A 25523-nucleotide genomic window follows, 5' to 3' on the forward strand; every position below is an offset into this window, starting at 1 on the left:
ACATGTATAATTGAAATTGTTCCTTTCTCTTATTAATCTTTCTTTTGCTAATTTGATTTTTTCAATAGCCCAAGAAGAACCCAAAAGGTGAGGCTGAAATTCCCTCTCCTCCTTGTCAATAGAAAGTGATGTTCTGGTTAGTTTGCAAAGTTATTTTAAATGAGTGCTAAGTAAAACTTTTTTTTTTCTTTTTGGACATAGGGAAACTAAAGCTAAGAGAAATTAAGATGCTGTCAAGGGCCATATAGATAGTGCTAAATGAATTAAGTAAGGAGGCCATTAGATTGAAGTGGTGCTGATGCTCCTATTGTTACCAAGCAAAATAAAATTTAACTGCATAAATATCTTAAGCTTACAAAACTGAAACCTAAGGACGACCAATTACAGACAGACAACTAGACTCTAAACTAAAGTTAATCAATAATTTCTTCCTTTTGTTTCTGCCTTTTCTCTATTAGTGTCCCACCCCAACTCCTGCCCAAATCCTTCAAATATCCCCTAGTGGAACTGCCGGTTTGAAACTGAATTTTGTCGACACTCTTAAAAATTTTAATATTCCTCAGTTTATCATTTAACAATTGTAGTAAGTAATAAAAGCTAGGCTTCTTTGTGTCACAGAAAATTATTCAAATGACTGCTCTCTTCAAAGTTATCCTTATAGATCACAGCATCTTGATGCTGTCATTACTTACAAGTTGAAAATAACCTCAAAGGTAAGTGATGACTTTTAGGAAGGAATTTATTTTATGGGAGTAAACCAATGTCTCTTAGATCGGGTCAATTTCTTGAAAGAGGAAAATCCAATCAGATAAGAGATTGGTGTGGAAACTATACAGTCATTAGAAATATTTCTTTGTATAGCTTATGCTAATTCTGTAGGCAGTATGACAAGAGAGTTTTTGAGAAGGCCACATTCAAATGATTTTGAAAAATGTATGCCATCTAATGTTTCTGCTCAAATTGGAGAAAGGGGCATGGAGTAGACATGTGGAGCAGAGAGACATGTGAAGAAGAAGTCACACTTGCTTCGAGGCTTTGGACTTGCACCAGGGACTCCGGGGACATGGCAGGAGACACATGGAGTTGAGACATGTAGAGACACTTGGAAGAGACATGTGTGAGAGACAAGTAGGGAAGCTAACAATGACAGTGTTTACCTTGATTTGTAATTTGATTTTGTTCCTTTTATCCCAGACTTGCCTGGCCCCTTCTGCCATCTTTCCTATGGTTTCCCTCTAGCAGGCACCTTAGATTTCTGGCAAGCATTGGCACGTCAGGGGCCCTGCTCTGGGCCAAGCTTGCTTAGCTGAGAATTTACCCACAAGAGGATGAATAACATTGGGTGTTTTATTGGAAAACTATTATCCTTTTTTTCCTCTTTCCTCTCTATGTACACTATCTATTAAAGTTCTTTCACATTAAGGGTATTCTTTGTCATTATGTAACAGATAGCAGAACCCATTTAAAGTGTGCAAATTTGGGGTCCCCAGGGTACCCCTTCATCTGTACCCTAATGCTTTGAGATGAAACATTTAAGGGGTAGAAAGCTTTTAATAAAATAAAATGTTACCATTTATGAAATTAAAATCATAGCATATAAGAAGTATAATTATTAATCTATTATAAAATTTCAACTGATCAAGACTCTAATGGAGAAATAAAAAAATCATTTCATTACTATTATTTTGTTTAGGAAATTGCTCTAATTTTGTTCGATAAGTTCTCATGCTATGATTTTTAAATGATATGAATCAATTTATATATGCTACTTGTTTATTTTCAATTTTCTATTCTAATACTGCTAGAATGAAAATGAGCTAGTAAGTTAACAAAAGAAATTTTACAGTTTCATAATCATGTAAATTAAATTAAGTAATGGCTGGAAATATGAAAGTATTTTGTTAACATTTTTACAAGGCACTTTGCAATTTTATCTGGCAACTTTTTAAAATTTTAGATTAATTTTAAGCACTATTTTTCAAAATCCTGTAATTATATTTGCAACTTCCTATTCTCCTTCATATCATGTGTGGTAATTGGAAGCTGTAGAAGTTAAAAATATTATAGAATAAGTCCTCTGCTTTTCCAGAATGAGCAATGTGCACAAGATTTTAATAATTTTAACTATTTTATTATGGTGAATAAGTTACTCCTAACAGGATATAGAATGGTGTAAAATACCTATAGGCTTCTGTTACCTGCTAAATCACTACACATTTAAAGAAAAGATAAATTAATTAGAATAGTAAATAATTCACAGGGTTTTAATAGAATGATTGCTTTGTAATTTTAACACACATTAGTTGAGAATAAATCTTACTTAGAGATTTAGACATTAAATGGGTCATTCTATTATTTGTATGATGTGAATATATATATAAATCCTTTATATTTATATATACATATTACACACACACACACACACACACACACACACATATATATATATATATATATATATATATATATCCTTTATTTAGGCCCTTACAATATACACTCATCAAAGTCCATGACTATCCAAGTACAAATACTACATAAATTTTATATAAATCAATATAAGAACATTTATCATTTAAAAAATTATCAGAATTCCTGCATTATCAGCTTTTCAGGGATGTTTAAGGTAGGCACACAGGCTGGACCTGTTAGCAGAGTTGTGTGCCTGAAAAAAATCAAGGTTTAATTCACTTAGGTATATTTTGATGATGTTATCAGTTATTTGTACTCAGCAAACAGTCAGATACATAACCTGATTCTTCAGAAGAGTTGGAAATATATGAAAGGGAGCTTCTTGAAAGACAAGATGACATCCTCATCTGGAACTGACATACTGCTGGCATCCAGCTGTCTTTCTGGGTAGGCCAGGGAAACTTGCCTGAGAGTAAGTGCATTTAAATTACACCCTGTGCTCTGCAAAGTCACCTTGGGATGCAGAAAGGTTTACCTACATTAAATGATTAAACTTTCCCTATGTATACCGGTGTCTTTCACAGGATTGCTTCCTTGTCACATTGGAAAAACTGTGCCATATTTATCTTCATAGGTATTATAGACCTGAATTTCAAAATCTTGTACAGAACTTAACTTTAAAGAAGAAAAAAAAAATGGAAATGTATCTTACCATGAGAATTCTGAAGTTACTTTATTCTGTGAAGACAGAAGATGCTGGTTCCTGAAGCTTTATTTCAGAATTCCCTAGAGCCACTGGGTACCACAGTTTTTATTTGTATCAGAGCCTCCCAGAGAGAAGTGTGAAGAGAGTGAAAACTAATTGCCCCGGCAGCTCTAGGAACACTGAAGCTTTATGGGAAGCTCCAGAGGAAGCACAGCATTCTGTGACTACAAACAAGAATGAAGTGTCCAAATTGTATCAGCTTCCTGTGTGGTCACTTGAAGGTGTCTATTATTATTTATTATTATTATTTTTATTACAATTGAGGATAGGTTTCTCTTTTTATATTTATTTTCTATCTGAAACATGTTTTTATATAACTACTTACACATCAACTTACTGTCATGAGGATAAAGACAGTGAGGGAAATACAATACTGAACTGCTGAATGAAAGGTATCATTTAAACTTGGCATTATTCAAGAAAAAATGAACAATCAAATGGAAATCAGCCAAAGTACTGACATTTGTTTGCAAATATTAGTTTGCATATTTATAGGACAAATAGCATACTGGAATCTGAGTTTCTATAAACAGGGACAGGCAATGGTTCAGAAGCACACAGAACCTCACTGCTCTCACCCCCAACTCCTACTCTCATACCTCAGAAATAAATGCATTTGTTGTCATCAGTTAACTATTCTTTCAAATCTTGTCAATTCAATCCGCCAACATCTTTAAGTCTAATATAAAAACAGACCTTTTATACTGTATTCTATTTTAAATATTCTGAGTTAAGGAATCTCAGAAAGAAAGCAACATTGTTTAAGTGTTTAAGTTTCATCTAATTCAGTAATTTTCTTGAAAACTTTTCCACCATGCACATAACATCAATCAAAATGTCTGTAGCACTGTAAGAATTTAAACAGATAGTGGCTAGCTAGCTTCTTCCAGCAATATCTCACCACTTCTCATCCAAGTTACCAGAGCATTCTCTAGTAACCTATACTACTGACATGGTTAAACTTCTTAAATTTATGAATTCAGGTACTTTCAATAGTAAGAACAAATACAAAGTGCATGAAGTTTATAATTTTTTTGTTAGAACTGTAAGTAATTTCAATATAGTTAAAAATCTATCATGGTCAACTCTTGCAGTAAAATGATTATCTGTTAAGAAAATCAAGCAAAAATGTACCACCTGATATCTACTTGAATTATCTCTATATTAGCAGATAATTACGTAATCTATTCTTACCACTACACATATGCAAACATAGCATTTCAATGATTAGGTCTTCACAATTTAAGCAAAGGGATGTCTTGAAATAGGTGGATAATTTGGGCAAAGGGCATGTAATTGCCTGAAGTAGAAACACAAACTGTGAAAACAAAAGAGCATTATAATCTGAAACAGCAATTACTTCCAGTCTCTATCCTGCTTCATTGCACATGACCAATTTTTAACCATTACATTTGCTGATTCTTTGGTATGAATCAACTGCATAAGACCTTATTTTCACACACACACTAATGGAACTCTTCCCATTAATGTATATTAGCTCAAGCAATACATATATTTAGGGAAAATTATAGTTTACAGTGGGTAGCAATAATCTAGATGATATGATATGATAACTCACCTCAAAAATTAGCTCATTTCACTAATAAAATGATTGTCTTCCAATTTCACCCACAGAAACACAAAGAAAGAAAAAAATACTTACACTGCACGATGAGCTGCACCAAGGCTTCCCTTGGTTTCACATTAAATCCATTGTACTGGCTTGTCTGACATCTGTACATTCCTGACATTTCCCTAGATACATTCACAATCCTCAGTGTTCCATCATAACTCTCCATTTGCATTGACCCATCAGGCATAGCAACTTCTTTATCCGCTCTAGACCAAAGGATGATGGGTTTAGGTTTTCCAGTTACTTGGCATTGTAGTTCTATTGTGTCTCCTTCTCGGGTGACCAAAGGTGATTTTTCCTGTGGAACAGTCAGATTGGGTGGAACTTGAAATGGGAAAAAGAAAATTTTTCAAGGTTAGTATAAACTGGTAAAGCACATTCATATACATAAAATCATAAGGAAAAAAATTCTGCTGGTTGAAGAAATGTGACATTTCAGATGGCAAAAATTAAGAGATCTTGAGAGTAAGTGGCACTTATCCTCATTTAAAATAATTCTGAATTGTTTTCACAGACCTCACTCAAATGAGGTTTTAAATTATTAGCAAAATAAATAAAGCATTAAATTGGAAAATGAATGGTCAACATAAGGACAGTCTACTCAATGACTGGTCATTATCAGTCATTAACTGGATTTTTTAACATCATCTGCATTTCACAGAAGTCACCCTGCTGGCTGGAGATAGGATTCAGTTTTCCAATCTTCTGCTTCCTATGGTTTTATCTTTTACCCAAAGATGTTCAAAGAAAGAGTTAGAGACAATATAGACTTACAAGGTAAAATAAATACAAGGAGTAGGCAAGGGAAATAGAAGCACCACTGCATAAAATTGGAAGTTTTGACTCTGGTTTAGAAATGGTTGTCCAATTTCTAAATTTACAACTTTGTTTTCTCCATAGTTGAAAAGTAATGGAGCAGAATACAGTGTCACCTACTGAAGAAACATTGTATATTCTCTTTGGGACTTTTACTATTCACATTTGAATTAAAAATAATTTCATTTTAAAATATTTGAGGTCATTATAAATAGCTTGTCATGATATGATGTTGCCACTACTTATGGAAAATTAATTTTAGATGAATTTTTAAAAATTTTAATAATATATGGATTTAAATTTAATCAGATAAAATTTATTTCTGATTTTAGTGAAAATATTTATGAAAAAATTAGGCTGCTTTACTGGAACTCACTGTGCTGGATATATGCCAGGGTTTAGTGAAAAACATGGAAGTACTGCTCAAAATTTCTTATGAACAATACCACTTATTCCATTGAAGTCTTGATTTCTTACACAAATGTATAGGTTGTTAAATACATTTATGCAATAGAACATATATATATATATATATCAAAATAGCATGTGCTAAAGTCCCAGAATAAAAAGAACCAGAAATATATGAATATTTCTATTTTTCTGATAAATGTCATATGCTCCCCTTTGAGGTAGTACTGCATATGTATGAAAAACAAAGGTTTCACTCTCCATTCTAGCATTCTTGTGCTCCAGTGCCCAGGAACAAAAGCAATTATTTTCTAAATCATTTTTCAACTAATCTTGAAATGTAGTTTCTCTTATTACACAGAGAAAAACAAATTCAAGTCCAAAGAAATAAGAGAATTAATTATCTTGTTATTTAAGTAACTTCATGCCTACTTTTTCATTTAATTCTTTCATTTACTTCTTATTTTGAAAAGGAACTAGTTGAATAGTACAGAGCATGTTAGAAATCAGAAAATATGACATTAACCACTACCATCTTTTTGAAGTATATCTATACCTTATAGGAATTGGCATCAAGAAAAGATAACTCAAAATGGCTACAATGAAAAAAAAATACAATTTTTAAAATTAACTAATTTGTTATTAGAAATATAAGTAAATAAATGATTTAGTTAAATAATCTGTTCTAGTTGGAGTGACCACAGGGACTAATGCTATTCTAAGCAGCATCCTGTATCAACAGTATCAAAAAGAAGTTACAATACTTGCTTGCCTTCTATGAGAAAAGGTGCACATTAACAGCAATAATCTCAGCATTTAACAGTAATTTTGTCCTTATTACATGCCAGGCATAGTTAAGAATTTTACATTTTCATTTAATTCCCATAACAATCCTACAGATCAAATAAATAAATTTAAAATTTCTCAAATGAGAAAATGGAGAATAAGACATGATAACTACTTTTTTTTTATTTTATTGAGGTAACATTGCTTTACAACACTGTGTAAGATTCAGAATATGGGATCAAATCCATTCAGATGTATATTACTACACAATTAAAAAAATCAAATTGAGATCAATTTATAGGAGGTGGTCAATGTGGAAATATGACCCTGAAGTAGGCACCTGTAAATTATACTGATGTGATGTATAATTTGATTAGTACTAGACTCCTCTCCTCTTGCTCATGGACCAATCCACCCAGCCCATCTCTTTGTCACTATTTCAGGAACAATATAAAAGTGTCAAGGAGTAAATGACACATATTTTTGCAAATTACATTTTTTATCATATCTCTGCATTATTTTAAATATCTATATTGGTATATATTAGAATATTTCCCATATATAGTCAAAATTCCTCATGATAAGCCAATCTAAATAAATATCTAAATTTTGATAAATTTGTATGAAATAAATGAAAAGATATTATAGCTGAAAAAACTATTTAATAGAGAGCTATTATTTGAAATTTTATACCCTCATCTCTTCCAAAAACAAGACATTTTCTTGGCCAAATTTAACCACTCTGAGTATTAATTTCTGTATTTTGAAACTAAGAGTTTGCACTGCAAGAGATTCAATAATAACTGATGTGCTGATTATAGGAACAAGTAGTAAAAGGTTAAAGATAGAAGTGGTGTTAAATAAAAGTTCTCATTTCTCTATTTAATAAGATGAATATCCAGAGATCTTATTATTTTATTAGGTTGTCCTAATAAAGAAAAATCCTTGACTATATTTCTTATATTTATCATGCTAAATATAAGAACTCTTTTTTTAAAAAAGATTTATTTATTTATTTATACAAGCTCTGAGTACAGTCAGAAGTGCGGGAGGGTGAGAGAATTCACCAGAGCCAGAGCTGAAGCCGGGGGCAGAACAGGCAGAAGGACCAAGGTACACTGTTGAGGGGAGCAGCGGGCGCGGCAGGAGAGGTCTGCCCATCATGTGGGATCCTCGCCCCATAGCCGAGGATCGAACAAGTGCTGCAGAGGCTGCAGGCAGCTTTGCAGCCCAGCGCTCAACTGCCGCGCCACCGGGGGGGGGGGGGGGGGGGCCCTAAATATAAGAACTCTTAACAGAGATATTTATAGTAATGATTAGCAGAGTTAAGTATAGAGTTCTAGGCCATGAAAAATTTAGTGTGGATGGAGATAGAGAAATCTATGAAAACTTTGAGGAGGTAAGGTCTTACTGGCCAAGAGAATTAATACTGATAACAAAATTTAAAAAGTCTCTTTGTAAATTTGTTATTGATTTATTTATGTAAACTTTCCTCATTACCAGATCAAAATTAAGGAAATGTAGACATGTGTTTTAGTCTAAGCAGTATAAAAATATTTATCATAAATTAGCCCAATCTTTGTTAAATAGCAAAGCATAATACCAAACATGGTTTATTTTTCATTTTCTCCATGAGAGTTTTTAAATTTTGTAATCAGCTTTAATCTCTTGGCCAGTAAGACCTTATCTCCTCAAGGTTTCATAGATTTCTCTATCTCCATCCACACTAAATTTTTCATGGAACTCTATACTCAACTCTTAATTATTACTATAAATTTCTCTGTTAAGAAGTCTCATTTGCTTTCATGAATTTTTCTTTGTTTTATAAGTTGATAAACTCTAACTTCCTAAGTCTCTTCCAGTCTATGATTGCCTATCTCTACATTACAAGTCTTAAATTTCCAAAGATAAGCACCATTTATATCTTGACTTAGTTGATAACTGTCAACACATCTCATCTGCTAAATTAGGAACTATAGTATTTTCTCATCTCCCTTTGCTCATTACTTGCAATCAGTTGCTTTGCATTCTATAGCAAAATGTATCTCTCATATTTGCCTGTTTCTTTTCATGATTCTAGGTATATTTCACAGTAGAAGTTACCATTTTTCTTTTGTGACAGTATACTAAGTGGTCTGTCTGTTACCAGTCTAATTCTTTCAGATTTCCTGTTACCTTGTCATAAACTTTATCTTCATAAATATAATTTTGTTATGTCACTATGAAAGCAATAAACCTCACTGAGAATGTTCACAATAATACTTCTGTAACGAAGAAAACAAAACTTGAAAACCCCTGACAAGATTTTTTAGTTTTTTTTTTTTCTCCTTTTTGGATTAACTGTTATCTTTGTCAATGCACTTGTATGGAGCAATATATTGGAAATGGAATTTACTTTGCTTTTAAATTAATATTGTTAATAAAATAGTTGTAAATTAAAAAGACTGACAAATGTTTAATAAATTCATGGTACAAGCACAAAAGACATGATGATACAGTCTTTATATGATTGCACTCATTGATAAAGATTATATTGTTAAGCAAGATAAACAGGCTAGTGGCTAACAGAAATAGCTATAACCATTATTAATAAGTAAACAAAACACACTGCTACGGAGCAGCAGCATTTAATTTTCATAAAATAAGTCATATGTCAACTACTGTTAACGAGGAACTTCTTAAAGGGAAGAATGGATGTGATTTTTCTTTATATTGTCAATATTCAGCACTTTATTTTGCATATGATAGGTATTCAAATATTATAAAAATGTACAAAATAAGACAGTGAGGTAGTTGGGCACTGATTCAGGGAAGAGAAGGAGACTTACATGGGAAAAAAATCTAACGCAAAATTAACCCAGAAGGAATTATGCCAAATAGCTAACAGTAGTTCTGCACTTTGAGTGTAGGGTTATTAGTAAGTTTTATTTTCTTTATGCACACTCTTCATTTTTCATTCTTTACAATATGTGCAATGCATATTAACATCTTACAGGCTCCAAGAATTCCAGAAAGACTTAAAATGTTAAAACTATCTATTTTCCAAAGTTCATTTCACGAAAAGTCCACTTCTAACAACACAAATGTATCATTCTGGACATAGCATTTTGGATAGAAATACACCTTTAAATTGCTCCCTTCTGTAACAAGCACTGATTTGCAGTTTCACTGACCAGTGAACCTCAGTGCCCTTCAACAGCAGTTCTTTCCTATGTTGAGCTTTCCTAATCCTTGTGGTCTTCTAGCACCCTCTACCTGCCCCATGTGTAGACATCCAGTTAAAAAAAATTAGCCGTTTTGTCATAACATTGCATATGCCTAGGTGCAGTTGTTTGCTCACCTTCCTGACCAGATATTATGCTGTATATCCAGTTAATGATGCTTGTGAGGTTTCCCTCTATTTTCTCCATTTTCTATATCCCTGACCACAGATCTTGAAGGCACAGAGTGCCTTATTCTAACTGTTAAGACTGGTGCCCTGATTTTCTTCCTGGTTCAAAACAGGGACTCATGAAATAATTAAGGCAGGAAAGAAGGAAGAGAGGTACAAAAGGATAAGATAATTAGATTAAAAATATGAATATAATAGAAATCATCATATTTGTGGGCCTCCCTGGTGGCATCAGGGGTTAAGATGCAACCTATGAAGCTATCTGCAGCCACTGCAGCACAAGTTCAATCCCAGGCTGGCCAGGGAGCTACCCACATGGCCCAGCAGACCTCTCCTGACTCACCTGCTACTCCCCTCAGCAGTATACTTCAGTCAGTCTGCCTGTTCTGCTTCCCATTCTGTCTCTGGTGAATCCTCTCACCCCCCACACCTCTGGCCTGTACCCCAGTTCTTGTATGCATACATTAATAAATCTTTAAAAAAGAGAAATCATCACTTTTTTTATATCATGAGTATTACAGAACAAAAGTGGCAAAAAAAAATGAAGTGTTGGTAATTCTACAATCAGTAGCTTAAACACAAAAAAAGAACATTCTCCAAAATATATTATTAGTGTAGATGTCAGATGCAGTGTGTCTTGAGATACATGGAGGTGTGGGAGAGTAAGAGGATCAAAAGAGTCTTTTCCAGCGTTTTTTTCTCCTTCATTTAAAATTTGGATATACATTCTAAAGATTAAAAAAAAAAAACAGAAGAAAGAGACAATTTGTGGACATGTCATTTAACTTTTTCTTGATATTTTATATCCCTCTCAAATAAAGCATGTTTCCTTATAATAATGTCACAATGAAAGTATCAAATTCATTAGGAAAATTTGAAATGTCTACATCTTGTGAGATCCACATTGACTCATAACGAATTGACACTTGCTTAAAAAAAAGTTTCTCCTCATAAAATCACAAAGGTACTTTAGCTGACACATAGTCCATACACTGACTTTACTTTGATTTTTCTTATCTGAAATGCCACTATAAAAGATGCTATAATCAGAGAAACTTGACAAGCATGGTATGGCTCCAAAGTTTCTCATTCCAAATATAAATAACTAGACAGGTAATTTAAACAAACAGGTTTTCTGTCAATTCTTCCACTGTATCACAGACTATGAAATAAAACAAGTATAGGAAAGTGAAAATGTTTTTATTTCTTCATTAGGAAAGAACACAAGGAAATTTAATCTCTATTCTTCACTTGGAAAAATAACTTTAGTCAAAAGATTGAAGGGGAAGTTCAATTTATCTGAACTATATGAGAAAATACTAGCTATCAGAAACAGAGACACCAGAATATGCTTATTATGCACTTATAGATTTATAATGTGCTTTAATAGAAGATATTGGAACAAAAGTTATGTCTCTTTTAATATAAAAAATAGAATAGTCTGCAAATGGGCTATTAGACTCATGTTCAAGAATCCTAAAATAAGTATACAATACTAATTTAGTTTACCAAATTTTGGGAACAGTTTACAATACATATGTATGCTCTAGAGTGAGATGCATAATCTATATTTTAACATAAATAAATAACTTCAAAATGTGTTTTTATGAAAATCCCTATATTTCAAAATTTGAAAACTTCCATACTGACTGGATCTATACAAATATATAAATAAAACAGGATTCAAGTAAATATTGAACTCACAGATATAACGAATCCAAACAATCTTTTTTTTTTTACCAAACAATCTTTTTGTGTGTATATTTTTTAACCTTGAACACCAAACTATAGAGTTTTATTTATTTATTTATTTGTTATAGAGGCATGTTTTTATTGATTTATTTATTTGTTTGTATTTGTTTGTTTTGTTTATATATGCCCTGGGTACAGTCAGAAGCGTGGGAGGGTGAGAGAATTCACCAGAGCCAGAGCGGGGAGCAGAGCAGGCAGAAGGATCGAAGTACACTGCTGAGGGGAGCAGTGGGCGGCAGGAGAGGTCTGCACGCCATGTGGGACCCTCCTCTGGTGGCCGGGGAGCAGCCGGGGATCAAACCGGCGCTGCAGAGGCTGTGGGCAGCTTTGCAACCCAGCGCTCAACTGCTGCGCCACCGGGGAGGCCCCAAACTATAGAGTTTTAAATTTTAACTATAGACTTGAGGTGAGTTCATCTTTATAATCTACTGGTTGAAACTCCAAACTTAGCAACATCCTTATTTCAGACCACAAAGTTTTAAAGGAAAAGATATTCTATGACATTTATGTGCTTTGTCAGAGTCCACCTCAGCAGTTTTCAATCTCTTTTTATATGAACACAATACAGATTAGCTTTGTAAGCATAAAATATGAACATGAACACATTTAGATTTTCAGGTTTTGAGAAATCACAAAATATTTTTAGGCAGAAGAACTAAATAATTTGCAATCGCAAAAATTATTAATGGCATGCTAGTAATGGCTTCTCATAGCAAACTATGGGAAAAGTCCTGGGTTAAGTGAAATTGTAAGCATGCTGTAATTCTACTCAAAAAAAGTATACACAATATCAGTGAAAATAATATCATTATTTTTAAATCTCCATAGCCAGTTACATATACACTGACATTGGAAATATTCTAATCATTACATACCTCACAGCTGATTTGAACACACCGCTAGTATTGGGAATAGTTGACTTAATAAATAAAACTTATAAGAATGTGAGTGTTTTGTGGTCCTTGGGAAATAGTCATATAGCAATATAAGGCAAGTTCAAGAATTTATTTCAACTCAAAAATAAAGTTTCAATCCAAGTCCCAGAATACTTTTTGAACTACTAAGTTTGACATATTTTCTTAATAATATGTCAATTTAAATATTGGGGAACATGTCAATTTATGTCAATTTAATATTGGGGAAGGTGTGCTTGAAAACTATTCCAGGCTACAAAAGAAATCTAAGATGCTAGATTGCTTATGGATTAGTGAGCCTGTTGCTATTTGCTTCCTTTCAGTTTGCTTGGTAGCATAGAACTTTTGATGAAAGGCAGCAACACTTCACAACTCATTTCTCACTAAAAAAATAAAGTCTCTCAATGGATACATATTAGAAACAATTCCTGTTTGTAAAAACTCAAAGAGATAGTATCCTAAATTATATGACATATAGCCCATGCACTTTTTTTGTAGATGATTTTAAAATAACGAAGAATTTCCCTGAGTCATAAGTTTAATATTATATAATACAATAAATATAAATCATATTATATTATTTATTACATATTGCATTGCTGTATTTCCTTCTGAATTCTCCTCCTCCCTCATAAGTTAATTACTAAAATCTATTTGATTAATGTCTTTCTCTGCTTCAAAAGATCATTTCTGAATTTAACTTTCTTAAAAAGCCTATTGGGCCTCCCCGGTGGCGCAGCGGTTGAGCGCTGGGTTGCGAAGCTGCCCGCGGCCTCTGCGGCACCAGTTCGATCCCCGGCTGCTCCCCAGCCACCGGAGGAGGGTCCCACATGGCACGCAGACCTCTCCTGCCGCCCGCTGCTCCCCTCAGCAGTGTACTTGGGTCCTTCTGCCTGCTCTGCTCCCTGATCTGGCTCTGGTGAATTCTCTCACCCTCCCGCGTTTCTGACTGTACCCAGTGCTTGTATAAAAAAAAAAAAAAAAAAAAAAAAAAGCCTATTAATCTACCACTCAAATATCTTCAGTAGTTCCTCATTTTCTAGAATAGGTTAAATTCCATTGCTTGTTTTCCATCTTACTTGCTGAACTTTATTAAGCCACAGTACTGTGAAAGGCCCTCTATTCAATTGTGGCTACTCTTTTTTATTGCTTAACACAATAAATTGGCTCATTACCAACTGTTCACCTACCTTCCTTTCTCTAGAAATGGCTTTGCCCTCATAATTCTCACCCAATGATTTTCCATTCTTTTAAGGCTCACCTTAAGTTTCCTATTCCCTTACATCTTTTCAGATTTTAATATCTTTTATTCATCTTCCATATCTCTGAATTACCAAATATATAATCTATATTATATATATATCTTGCAAAATGTGTACTCCCTTACACATGTAGCAAAATTTTCCTGAGCTTTTAAATAACTGTCACATCATGTGATATTTTAAAGTATTTTAGAGGAGCTTAGTAAATTCCTGATTGACTGATAGAATGCCAATTGAGGTTACTAAGCAATCAAAATAAGAAAATTATTGGTGAGTAATCACTTCTTAATTATACGAGACTTAATTATAAAAGCAGTGTATGAATTTCAAGGCCATTTTTCACACATGAACTATTACTTTTTTTAATTAAAGAAAACAATAGGTGTAAAGTTAGCACTGTGATAGATATTAATTTGGTCACAATAATGATGTAGGGAGGTAAAATATTGGAAGTATTTGGTAGTGATGAGTAATATGTCACACTGTGGCTTTCCTTTATCAGTGGTAAAGAAAAGACTAATGGGTTCTATATTAAAAAGCCCATATAAGCCCACACTCTAAGATCTTTACTAACTACGCTCTTGTGGATAAGTAATGAAAACATGCTTATTTTTAGATAGGTCCTTACCTCGCTCCAAAAGATAAGTCTACTGTTTTTGTTCATATTATGAGTAAACATAAATATATCTCATCACATTCTGTAAATAAAAGCTGCCCTTTTTTGGCACTGACACACATACTTTTTCTTTACTGACTCACCTGCAATAAAGCAGATGCTAATAGAAACAGAATTGACAATGTTTTCCAAATCTAACAACAAAGGAGGAAAAATACACACATTAAAAACAAACATGGGGTTAAAATACTATGGTGTTCATACTTGGAAATTTTAAGAGGAAATGTACATGCAAACACACAATGTTTTTTTTTTTTTTTTTTTTAAGAGTGTGGATATCTGATTACAATGGTATTGTTAGTTATTTGAAACATATGGGAGGGCCTCCCCGGTGGCGCAGCGGTTGAGCGCTGGGTTGCGAAGCTGCCCGCAGCCTCTGCGGCACCGGTTCGATCCCCGGCTGCTCCCCGGCCACCGGAGGAGGGTCCCACATGGCGCGCAGACCTCTCCTGCCGAGCTGTTAGTATTGGAAGATGGAGGACATAAGTGCAGGATCTGGGGGTTAGCAATTCTGGAGGGTTTAGTATTGGAAGATGGAGGACATGAAGTGCCATTCAATCAGGAAAACAGATTTGGCAGGCAACAGTTGTGGCTGTTCCAACTTCCCTTTCCCAGCAGGTGTTGCTATGGCACAAGAATAGTCTCTGAGGGATTCAATAGAACACAAAGTGTAAGATGAAAGAACAAAATAGAAATCATTCTCTGAGTCGCATTCATATTTCCCCTGCTACACAGCTACAAGGCCAGTTGCAAATAAACACAGGTTCCTTTCTTGCTGCCTCATAAACAGATAAGTGTTTGGAACCATAGGCTAAGGTGGCATAAGGACGGCTTGGTTAAGTTTAGTTTTCAAGTATCTTAATTTGTTATGACCTTCACATAATTTGGTTTTTAACTTGAGTTTATAATAAAATATTTTCTAGAATCATTATAGTAAGCTTATGTTAACGCGAAAATTTCCTGCTGACCTCTTTGGGAAATTATTCAAAAACAGCACTTTTTTTTTGTTTTTAACTTTCCTTCCCTCAATTATTACATATGTTTGTCATGCACTAAAATATATAAACAAATGCTGATGACTGATAAAGCCTCACAAGTAGGAAAGAAAACTAATAATTAAATTTAAAAAATAGGAGCAGAGTAGTTGTGCTTGCTAATGACTCAAATTAAAATTTTGGCAAGCAAGGAATCTGGACTAGGCTGAGAATGCTGGAAGTAATATGGGCTGGCTGCAAAGGAAACACTTGCTTTTCTTTTGACAATAAGAAGGGAGGTATTATAGTAGTCAAAACATCAAATAGCAGGCTGTATTATTTAATCACTAAAGAGTGGCTAAGTCATTTGATGTAGAAATCATCAATTTATAACTTTTTCCTGGGAACTAGGAGGGCCAATTTTTCAACATAACTGCCTAATGTTAATCAGATTCCATTTCATCTGTTGTTTTTTAATAATGCAGAGTAAACCTGAAAAACTATAGTTATTTGGGTATAAGCAATAACAACATATATGTGTAAGGGTATGAACCTATACCTTTTAAGTATGTAGATGTTAGACACTAATGTTACTTCAATAAGCATAATAAAAAAGTCAAAACTGAAGTCAAAACAATATATCATACAAACTAAATATAACAAGGGACAGTCCTATGATTTTAAAGCTTATAAATCCCCAAATACTTGCATTTTTTGTATTCCATGATATATTTGTGTACTAATCTACTCATCCATAAAAATGGTGCCATAATTTATTCAAATACATTCATTTGTGTGTATAAATGCACAATCCCTTAAAATTAATAGCAATCCTCCTGGACATAACAAAAACATGACTACATATCTAAACACTGTGCTATATGCTAGAGGTAGTGTTAACACAGATGTATTAATATCATCAACCAGCAAATATTCCTAAGACAGAGAGCATGAGAAATATTTTATGTCATTTACTACCTTCAAATATTATACTATGCACTATGGGAAAATAAACAGGGATAATTCTTAGTGGGTGATAATTGCTCATAATTATTTTTTACATAAGAAAGCCCTTTTTTAATAGACACGGTACATCTGAAAGAGTTACAAGTGTATACGATTAGAAATGTAACTTGGCCTCAGGCTGATCAAAAATAGAACTTAAAATGGTACAATGCACATTAGAGTTTCCAATGAACTGCAAAGTACTAAGAGTTGTATAATATACTTGCGAAGAGCAAGGCTCAGGTATGGTCACCTAGATTTATATCCTAGCTCTATCATCTACTAGCTGTGTGACCTTGGGAAAGCATCTAACATGCCTCCAAGCTTACCCTAAGTGAGCATAATGGTGCCTACTTCACTTTTTTTATTTTGAAGGATTAAACAGTACATAAAATCTTGGGCACAAGGTTTACTGTAAATCCTCAATACACATTATCAGTGTCCTTTATTTTGTATATCAATGAGTATATTTTGTTGTTATACAAATAATTCTAAATTAAGGGAAGGGAAATGATTTTATTTTGTTCACACCTATGATGTCTCAAGTAGTGAGCATGAGTACATGTAGGGCCAAAATATTTTATAAATTATGTATCATATATTAATGTGATAATATTAATTAATTTTACAGTATATATAATGATGTATATATGTATATATCACATAATTGCCATCATAAATACATATGCATTTCAGATGAAGACACTAATTAAAGAAAATAACATTTTGGGAAGGAAAGAACATTATCTATTTAATCTGAATAGTCAGAGGCATCCCTGGTACCATCCAAGGAAAGGAGGTTGCATTTGTTTGCCATTAGGCATAATAATTTGAACTGTGTGGTTATTACCATAACATGTCACATAATACTGACATCGCAGCTCTCATTCTATTTCCATGAAATAATGAGGTTTGAACATTCCTAAATACATCTATTCGTCACTTATGAGGATAACAAAATATCAGCGCTGTCCATTTTCACAAAGGTCAGGAGGTTGCCATGAAAACCCGGGGCTGGTAAGTTAAAAGGAGCTGTCTGATCAAGCTAATTATGGGATTGCTTTCCTGTGGATGAAGGAATAATAAATTAAAAGGAGGATAAGTTATAAATTATATATCAAATGTGTTTTACATGAGCAAAGCAAAATAAAGATGCTTTAAAGCAATCCACTATTCATTTTTACTTTCTAAAGCAACTGTTGCTCACAGTGGTAAGCTCTTCAATGCAGAATGGCCAGGAAAATCAATTTACTTTTATAATAAAAAGGCCATTCATCTCCTTGTAGGGTTCATGTGACCCTTTCGGATCTTTGATAAATGAATCACTCTGGACAATGCTTGTGGTTTACAAATTCTCTAATTATACTACCAACGTGTAGTGCTGAACATGACTCGTCCTGGGGAAATAGACACTGCCTCCATTTTAATAAACATTTTGACATAAAACGAACGAGTTCTTTCATGATTTGTGAAAAGCAAAATAAGACAGTGAACACAATGTTCCATCAACATACCAGGGCCATATATTCTTTAGAGTAAATGAGGTTGAATTAACAGATTTGTTAATAGATAACTTATTGGTCAATTAAAAAATAGACCTTACCAATAAATATTCTACCCACACATGATTGCATTTTATGAACCATTTTGCCAGTGTGTAGTATAGAATACTACAATAAAAGTATAGGACTTTTAAACCACATAGAAACTTAAATGATGTTACTGATTTAAATGATACTTAACTCACTCTGAGCTAATATGTGAGCATAAAGGGAGTTTAGCATTTTATTAATATAATTTTACATAGCATTTTATTCCAAAGCAAGGGATGTCTGCTTAAATATTGGCTAATTATACTTTGTTTACGAGTATTATTTAAACTTGGTCAAAGTAGACTATTTGTGTTTCATTTACAGTGCACTGTAGTTCATAATTCGTGCATTTTAGAAACAGAAACTTGAATTGTTTATCGTTTTATTATTTCTACTTCAATATTTAAATGACCAGTATATTTCATACTGTGAAGAGAAACTATTTTTCAAATACAATGTTCTGTTTCTTGTTTCACATCTTTTTAATCTGGCGACAGCATATCCCTAAAATTTGGAAAATTCTCAATGATTTCCCAGTCATGTGCTTGAGAGGAGGCGGGTATGCTCAATTCTTCCTTTCCCGTACAGATTTTTGTCATGTCTCTTTTTCTGTTTAGGCTTTCAACTAATGGGTCCCAGGCTCTAATTCCTTAGTCAAAGAGGTAAAAAGACAGATGCAATGTGATGTGAGGTTTCTGAGACAGAATTACTCATCAAAAATATACTCTTCACAGTGTAGCTCTGGAGTCTGAAATCTCATTACTCGAACTCAATCCATGGAGAAGCTTTATTTTACATAAAAGAACCTTGCCGTGATGCCAGAACTGACCTATGTTCCATTCTTACTTCACTACTTAGTAAAGGTGAGGCCTAGCCAAATTATGCTTTCTGAAATTCAAGTTTTATTTCTGTAAAATGGGAATAATCACAATACCTACATTAAATGACGTCTCGTTACCAATTTGATCTCAGCTACTGGAATATAATAAATGCTCTAAAGCTTAGATTTTTTGATAGAGGAGTTCTGTGTTGTGTAGTCTATAATTTATTTTTAAGTACTTCAGTTTATGGAATTGCTTTGTTTCTTAAATTGGTTATGGCTATATATGTGTGTTCACTAAACTGCATACTTAAAATTTATGCATTTTTGTGTTTTTGTTGTGCTACCATGATTTTTTTTTTAAATCCTCACCATAGAAATGTGATCTCATTTGTGTGTTTAAGTTTTAATGCATATTCTAAGGTTACAGTTAGGGATTCAGTCTCCAAACTACTTGTATTTCTCTGTGCCTAATTGATAATGTTAGATTGGTAGTACCTTCTGAAAAACATAAAATTCTGAAGTATTGCAATTACAAAAATACTGATATTTCCCCCTGAGGTGAAAGGATATAAATTGATTCCTGACATTTAAACTTTAAGTAAAATACCCAATTTATAGTCCATTCTTTTTTTTTTTTTTACAATTTTATCTATCTATCTATCTATCTATCTATCTATCTATCTATCTATCTATCTATCTATCTATCTATCTATTTATATAAGCACTGGGTACAGTCAGAAGCACAGGAGGGTGAGAGGATTCACCAGAGCCAGAGCAGAGAGCAGAACAGGCAGAGTGATGAAGTACACTGCTGAGGGGAGCAGTGGGCGGCAGGAGAGGTCTGCACGCTAAGTGGGACTCTCGCCCAGCAGCCGGGAATCAAACTGGTGCTGCAGAGGCTACGGGCAGCTTCGCAACCCAGCGCTCAACTGCTGCACCACCGGGGAGGCCCTATATTCCATTTTTAATTATGTTTGATGGAGATATTTATTCTTCATCATTTAATGAATATATTTATCATAAGTCTTTCTTTGACTAGTAAATTATTGTTAGTTATTATAATTTTAAATGCAAATTATAGAACTAATAGTATTCATTAATCATTAGAATAGAAAAATCTAATATATTAAGTCATTTAGAAGTCAAATAGGTTCTATATCTCCTTTTATGTATTTATAAAGGAATTGACGGGCCTCCCCAGTGGTGCAGTGGTTGAGCGCTGGGTTGCAAAGCTGCCCGCGGCCTCTGCAGCGCCGGTTCGATCCCTGGCTGCTCCCCAGCCACCGGGAGAGGGTCCCACATGGCGCACAGACCTCTCCTATGCCCGCTGCTCCCCTCAGCAGTGTACTTTGGTCCTTCTGCCTGCTCTGCTCCCCGCTCTGGCTCTGGTGAATTCTCTCACCCTCCCGCTTCTGACTGTACCCAGTGCTTGTATAAACAAAAACAAATTAATAAAAATCATAAATATATAAAAATACATGCCTCTTAAAAAAATTTAAAAAAATAAAAAAATAAAGGAATTGACAAGTATAGGGAGCATATATTGAGTATTTTATCCTATTGCTCATTGACCAGTTCCCCTAATGTAATCTGGAATTTCAGAAGTATTTAAATCTGCCACTTGAAGGAAATCTTTAACACTTGGCACAGTGATTACATAACAGCTAATTTTCACTGTTAAAATACAATTTGTAAAGTAAAGCCTTTGTACTTATACTTAGGTAGAAATATTGGGTTTTTTTTGGTGTTGATAATAGAAAATTATAAATAAAATGCTATTTTCATAATTATATAGTACATTTCTAACATATAAACATGATTTTATTGAGCTATTATAGAATAAGGAGAATACAAAGATCCCTTGTATTTGTGTCTTTCAAAAAATTAATAAAATATTGATATAATCATGTTTCTCAAAACAACTTATAACCAGTCCAACTACAACTAAAAACATTTAAAATAATCCCTCTCACTCCTTAAGTAAATTCACTAAAAAGTGTATTAGTGTATTTGTTACTCCGCAAATTTCTCTCTCTTTCACTTTCAATTTCCTTTCCACCCTATTTTTCTCCTCCAATTCTCAATTCTTTCACTTAAAGGAAAATGAGTTCACTTTTACTTAAAGGAAAATGAGTTCCCTTTCATTATCAAAATACGCACATAAAATACAGTCTTCCCACTGGATTTTCTCTTGTTGCATGCAAATTGAGATGTTCTTTTTCCTTGATTTCCATTTACCACCCTTTTTTATATTTTTCATGGTTTCTGTTTTATCCATCTCCTTGGATGATTTTTATCTTTGCTTCATGGCTAACTTCATTCACTGTAAGTTGTGCAATTGCTTGTGTTGTCCCTATTTCTTTTCTGCTAGTTATCAAACTTGATTTTCAAATTTCTTGCCAGTAAGGCAAGGATATCTTATCAACTTCTCAGTTCATATCAAATCAATATTTTATCTCAAACTTCTCACAGCACCTGAACCCTCTCCCTTAGAATGTGGGACTACCATATTCTAAGTAAATGATATCTACCATTTTGGCATGAGAAAAGCACAACATATTTTGGAAAGGACGGAAGAACACACCTAGAGTAAATGGTTTTAATTATGTGGGTTAATACCATGTATACAAAGTAGATTGATGTGAATGTGAATGAGAATTGTTTGTCCAAATATAATTTTACATAGAAATGCTACATAAAGAAAATATACATGTTTAATTCTAATTAATTAAAGTGGGAAGGATGGGGTGTGAGGTGGGATTCACAGCTGTTTCACCTAACACCTGCAGCTTAATAGCCTTTGGGAATATTTCCCCCAAATTCCTAGCTGTTATGAAAACAAGATCTGGAAATCAAGTATTCAGCTGATCCCTTTATTCTACAGATGAAAAGTTTTGTGGTCCAGCTAGACACAGAGGTCATTAAGCGATCAAGTGGTAAATTTGGGCCTAGACCCAAGTTCAGAGCTTTGTATTATGTTAAGCTGTCTGAAGTCAGTCAGACACTCTTAAATTGACTGGAGATCTTTGATCACTGACTTAACTGACCCTTTAATGGAAGAGGTTGCGAGTGCTCCCCAGCACCTCATCTGATTGCTATCAATCTCTTTAAATGAATAAACAGTTCCTCCCCTACATTCACTACAGTCTGCAGACTCTTTTATGTTTCTTTCCCCCACTGACCTCCCATTGTTTTTCCTCAAACACTTTCTTAAAATAATTCTAAAGTTATAAAGGCGAGATAAGAAATCCAAGATGAATGAGGTTAACTGACTTTTAGATAAGGTTCAAGAGTAAGTCTCTCAAGCTTTTTCTATTAGCTAAGACTTCTGTATCTCTTTCTCTATCATTTGATACTTCCATAAAATACTGCTTATTTCCATGGCCTTATTATTTCCTAATAAAAAATTTCTGCCTTCTTTTTCACAATTCTAAATGATTCACTAGACACTGCCTCACAATGCAAAGGCAGTCTGTACATTTGAGGAAATTGGAAGAGTAATCTTTGCAATTGATTGCCTGGAAGCCTGTAGAGTGTCCCCTGAAAGTCTCTTTTATTTCTCTACCTATCTTCTTCTAAATGTCTTTTTTGGAACTATGCCGGTTCATTCAATGAATAGGCCCCCCAAATACCAATCTGATCATACTGCTCCCTTGAAGACAAAGTGGGAAAGATTATAGGAGATATAGTTCACTGTTTTTTAGGGTGACAGTCTCCCTATTGACCCATTGTTCAAAGTACTATGCTTCTTCCTAGCTCATCTTAATGACAGATATGATCCCCTTTCCAATAAACATAAAACTCAACTGAGAGAGCAGAATGTACAACACTTTAAGAACAAATTCAATCTGTTTGAAACCAGTTCTGCTTGAGATCAGTGTGAAAAGAAGCCCACCATCTATTCAGAAAAAAGGAAAATGATTACAATCAGAAGACTAAAGTTCAGAGCACATCTTAATTTTTAAAAATTGATTTTTTCATTTTCTCATGAGCCATTCAAAATTTTAAAAACACATTTATTCATATAGAGCATGTGTGTGTATCCCAAACTACTTACTATGTTACCCTTTTAGAAAAAATGTTGCTAACAAATAGTCTCCAGCATTAACTCAGAGAACATGGATTGAACCTCACAATTTTGAATACAGGGAAGTAATTCAATTTTTTTGTGTAAAGGTACTCAGAAACCAAGTATATAGATTTTCTCTATATGGAAACTTCCTCTGATTAAAACTCTGTCAGGTCTTATATGTAACTTCTTCTTAGATAAAACAACCCACCTTTCCCCATAGTTATTCTACAGAATTTCAGATTTAATCAGCAGAATTTCATGAGTTTCTATTCTTCCTTAACTGTGAAAGGGCAAAGAAGCAACCCCAATTAAATGGACTTAATTTTTCTTTTGCCTTCCTGCTCATTGATATTTATATTGTTTGTGTACCAGCTATACACTGTCAAAAACTTCCATTGCACAGATGTGCATGCTTGTTAACCATCATAATTATATAATGAGTCAGGTATATAGTAGCAAAGCAAAAATTCTAAACTAATTTTCACAATCTGTCACCTATGTATATCAACACTTATGATGCTATGCCTGATTTAATCCTCTTAATATAGCCTTATTTTCTGCTATAAAAAATGCTTATGTACTCTAAATTGGAAGAAAAATATCAGCAAAATTGTATTGAATTTTCTGTATTTTTGCCCACCAAATGTCTCACCATGGAATTCTACAGATCACCAGTTTCACTTATATTTTCTGGTCATGACACAATTCTGGGTATAAAACTACAAGTTTGTCAGATAATGAAAAGAAATGCATGCTATCTAATAAACACCCAGTAACTTTACTATGGAACAATACTAGAGGAAGCAATAGAACACTTTTGAGCAAACATTCTAAAAATTAAAAATCTATTATAACAATTATTTTTATGTAAATAAATAACAAGCAAGTAACAATAATTTCAAGGTTAATTTAGGCTATCAAAATTCACATGCATTTTTCAATCAGTAAGTATAAGATTTTCATTTTACATTGAATTATATCAATTAAATATTTAACTTTAAATAATAAATTTACAAAAGTGCTATGTTATTTATAGTTACTTGCAGTCTAGCTATCTACAATATAGCTTCAGAAATAAAAATAATGAAATTAAAAATAAACCAATGTAACTTGCTCATTATATTGTCAATTAATATTAATCCTACAGCAAACAGGAAATGAAGAATCATGTGATGTTGAGACTTTTCATCCTGTATGTTCTGTCAGTTGTACCTTCTTTTGCAATCACTATCACAATGCTACCTCCATCAAGAGTGAACTGAAATGTCATTTTTCTGTGACGCTTTCTATGCCCACATTGACAAAAACATTCACAATTCCTACAGAAGTCTCATCAAACATTAAGTACAATATACAACCTACACATATTTTATCTAATTTCTAAGCCATCTGTCTGGTTCATTTTGACTATAAGCATCTAAAGGACAAAGCCCCCCCCCAAAAAAAAAAATAAAGGACAAAGCCCTTTTGACTATCTCTATATGACATAAAGTCCAGGACAGAGCAGTAGCACAGCAAAGAAATCTGTAAATAAAATGAATTTGAAATTGACAAAACAATACTCAACAAATCAGAATGAAAAATTTGTCTAATGTTGAATATGAAAATGATACATAATATATTACCAGAAATATTATAATTGATATTATTATATCAAATGCATGAAGCAAACTCCAAAATGCAGCATCTTTAAAAATACATGTAGCCTTTTCTAAAGTCAACTAATTATCTTATATATATATATATATATACATAATTTTGTAAATTATGATTTTTTTCCTTGGATATTTCATATTTCAATTTTAAAAGTCCTAAAAAATGTATTTAGAAATGTAACTGTCATTTTAACCAATGGTCTTCTCACAGTCTTGGGCAGAAATGTGGCACTTCATTTTCACCTGTAATCAAGTTTTAAATCACTCTATCAAAGCATAGTGAAATTTAAGATTCAATGTAAGATTTTGCATGAAAAACTAAAGGCTCAGAAATGTTTAGAAAATATGAAAATATCACCTTAAAATAGATAACATTTAACATAAAAATATTTGACAAAAAAGAAAACAACTGCCTGCTTGGTCAAGCTAAGGTCCTTAAAAGAATAGTAACATAGGTTAAAAAAAAAAAAACAACTCAGAATATGAGAGGTCTCTGTAAATTTATCATGTCTAATAGTAGTTTCCTTATTGTCTTCAACTCTCAATTTGTGGGAATTTCCTCTGTATCCTACATGGTATATAGTCCAAG

General features: G+C 33.3%; 1 protein-coding gene across 1 annotated transcript in view; it reads right to left on the reverse strand.

The window, feature by feature from the left end:
• MDGA2 (MAM domain containing glycosylphosphatidylinositol anchor 2) overlaps positions 1–25523 on the reverse strand; it is a 729529-nt gene that overhangs the window by 135899 nt on the left and 568107 nt on the right. Inside the window, 1 exon segment of the mRNA XM_054690202.1 lies at positions 4839–5132. Within this exon segment, the coding sequence (XP_054546177.1) occupies positions 4839–5132 (294 nt within the window).

The sequence above is a fragment of the Talpa occidentalis genome, unplaced genomic scaffold, assembly GCF_014898055.3.
Source record: "Talpa occidentalis isolate TD23 unplaced genomic scaffold, MPIMG_talOcc4v2.1 talOcc4.11, whole genome shotgun sequence".
NCBI classification, from domain to species: Eukaryota; Metazoa; Chordata; class Mammalia; order Eulipotyphla; family Talpidae; genus Talpa; species Talpa occidentalis.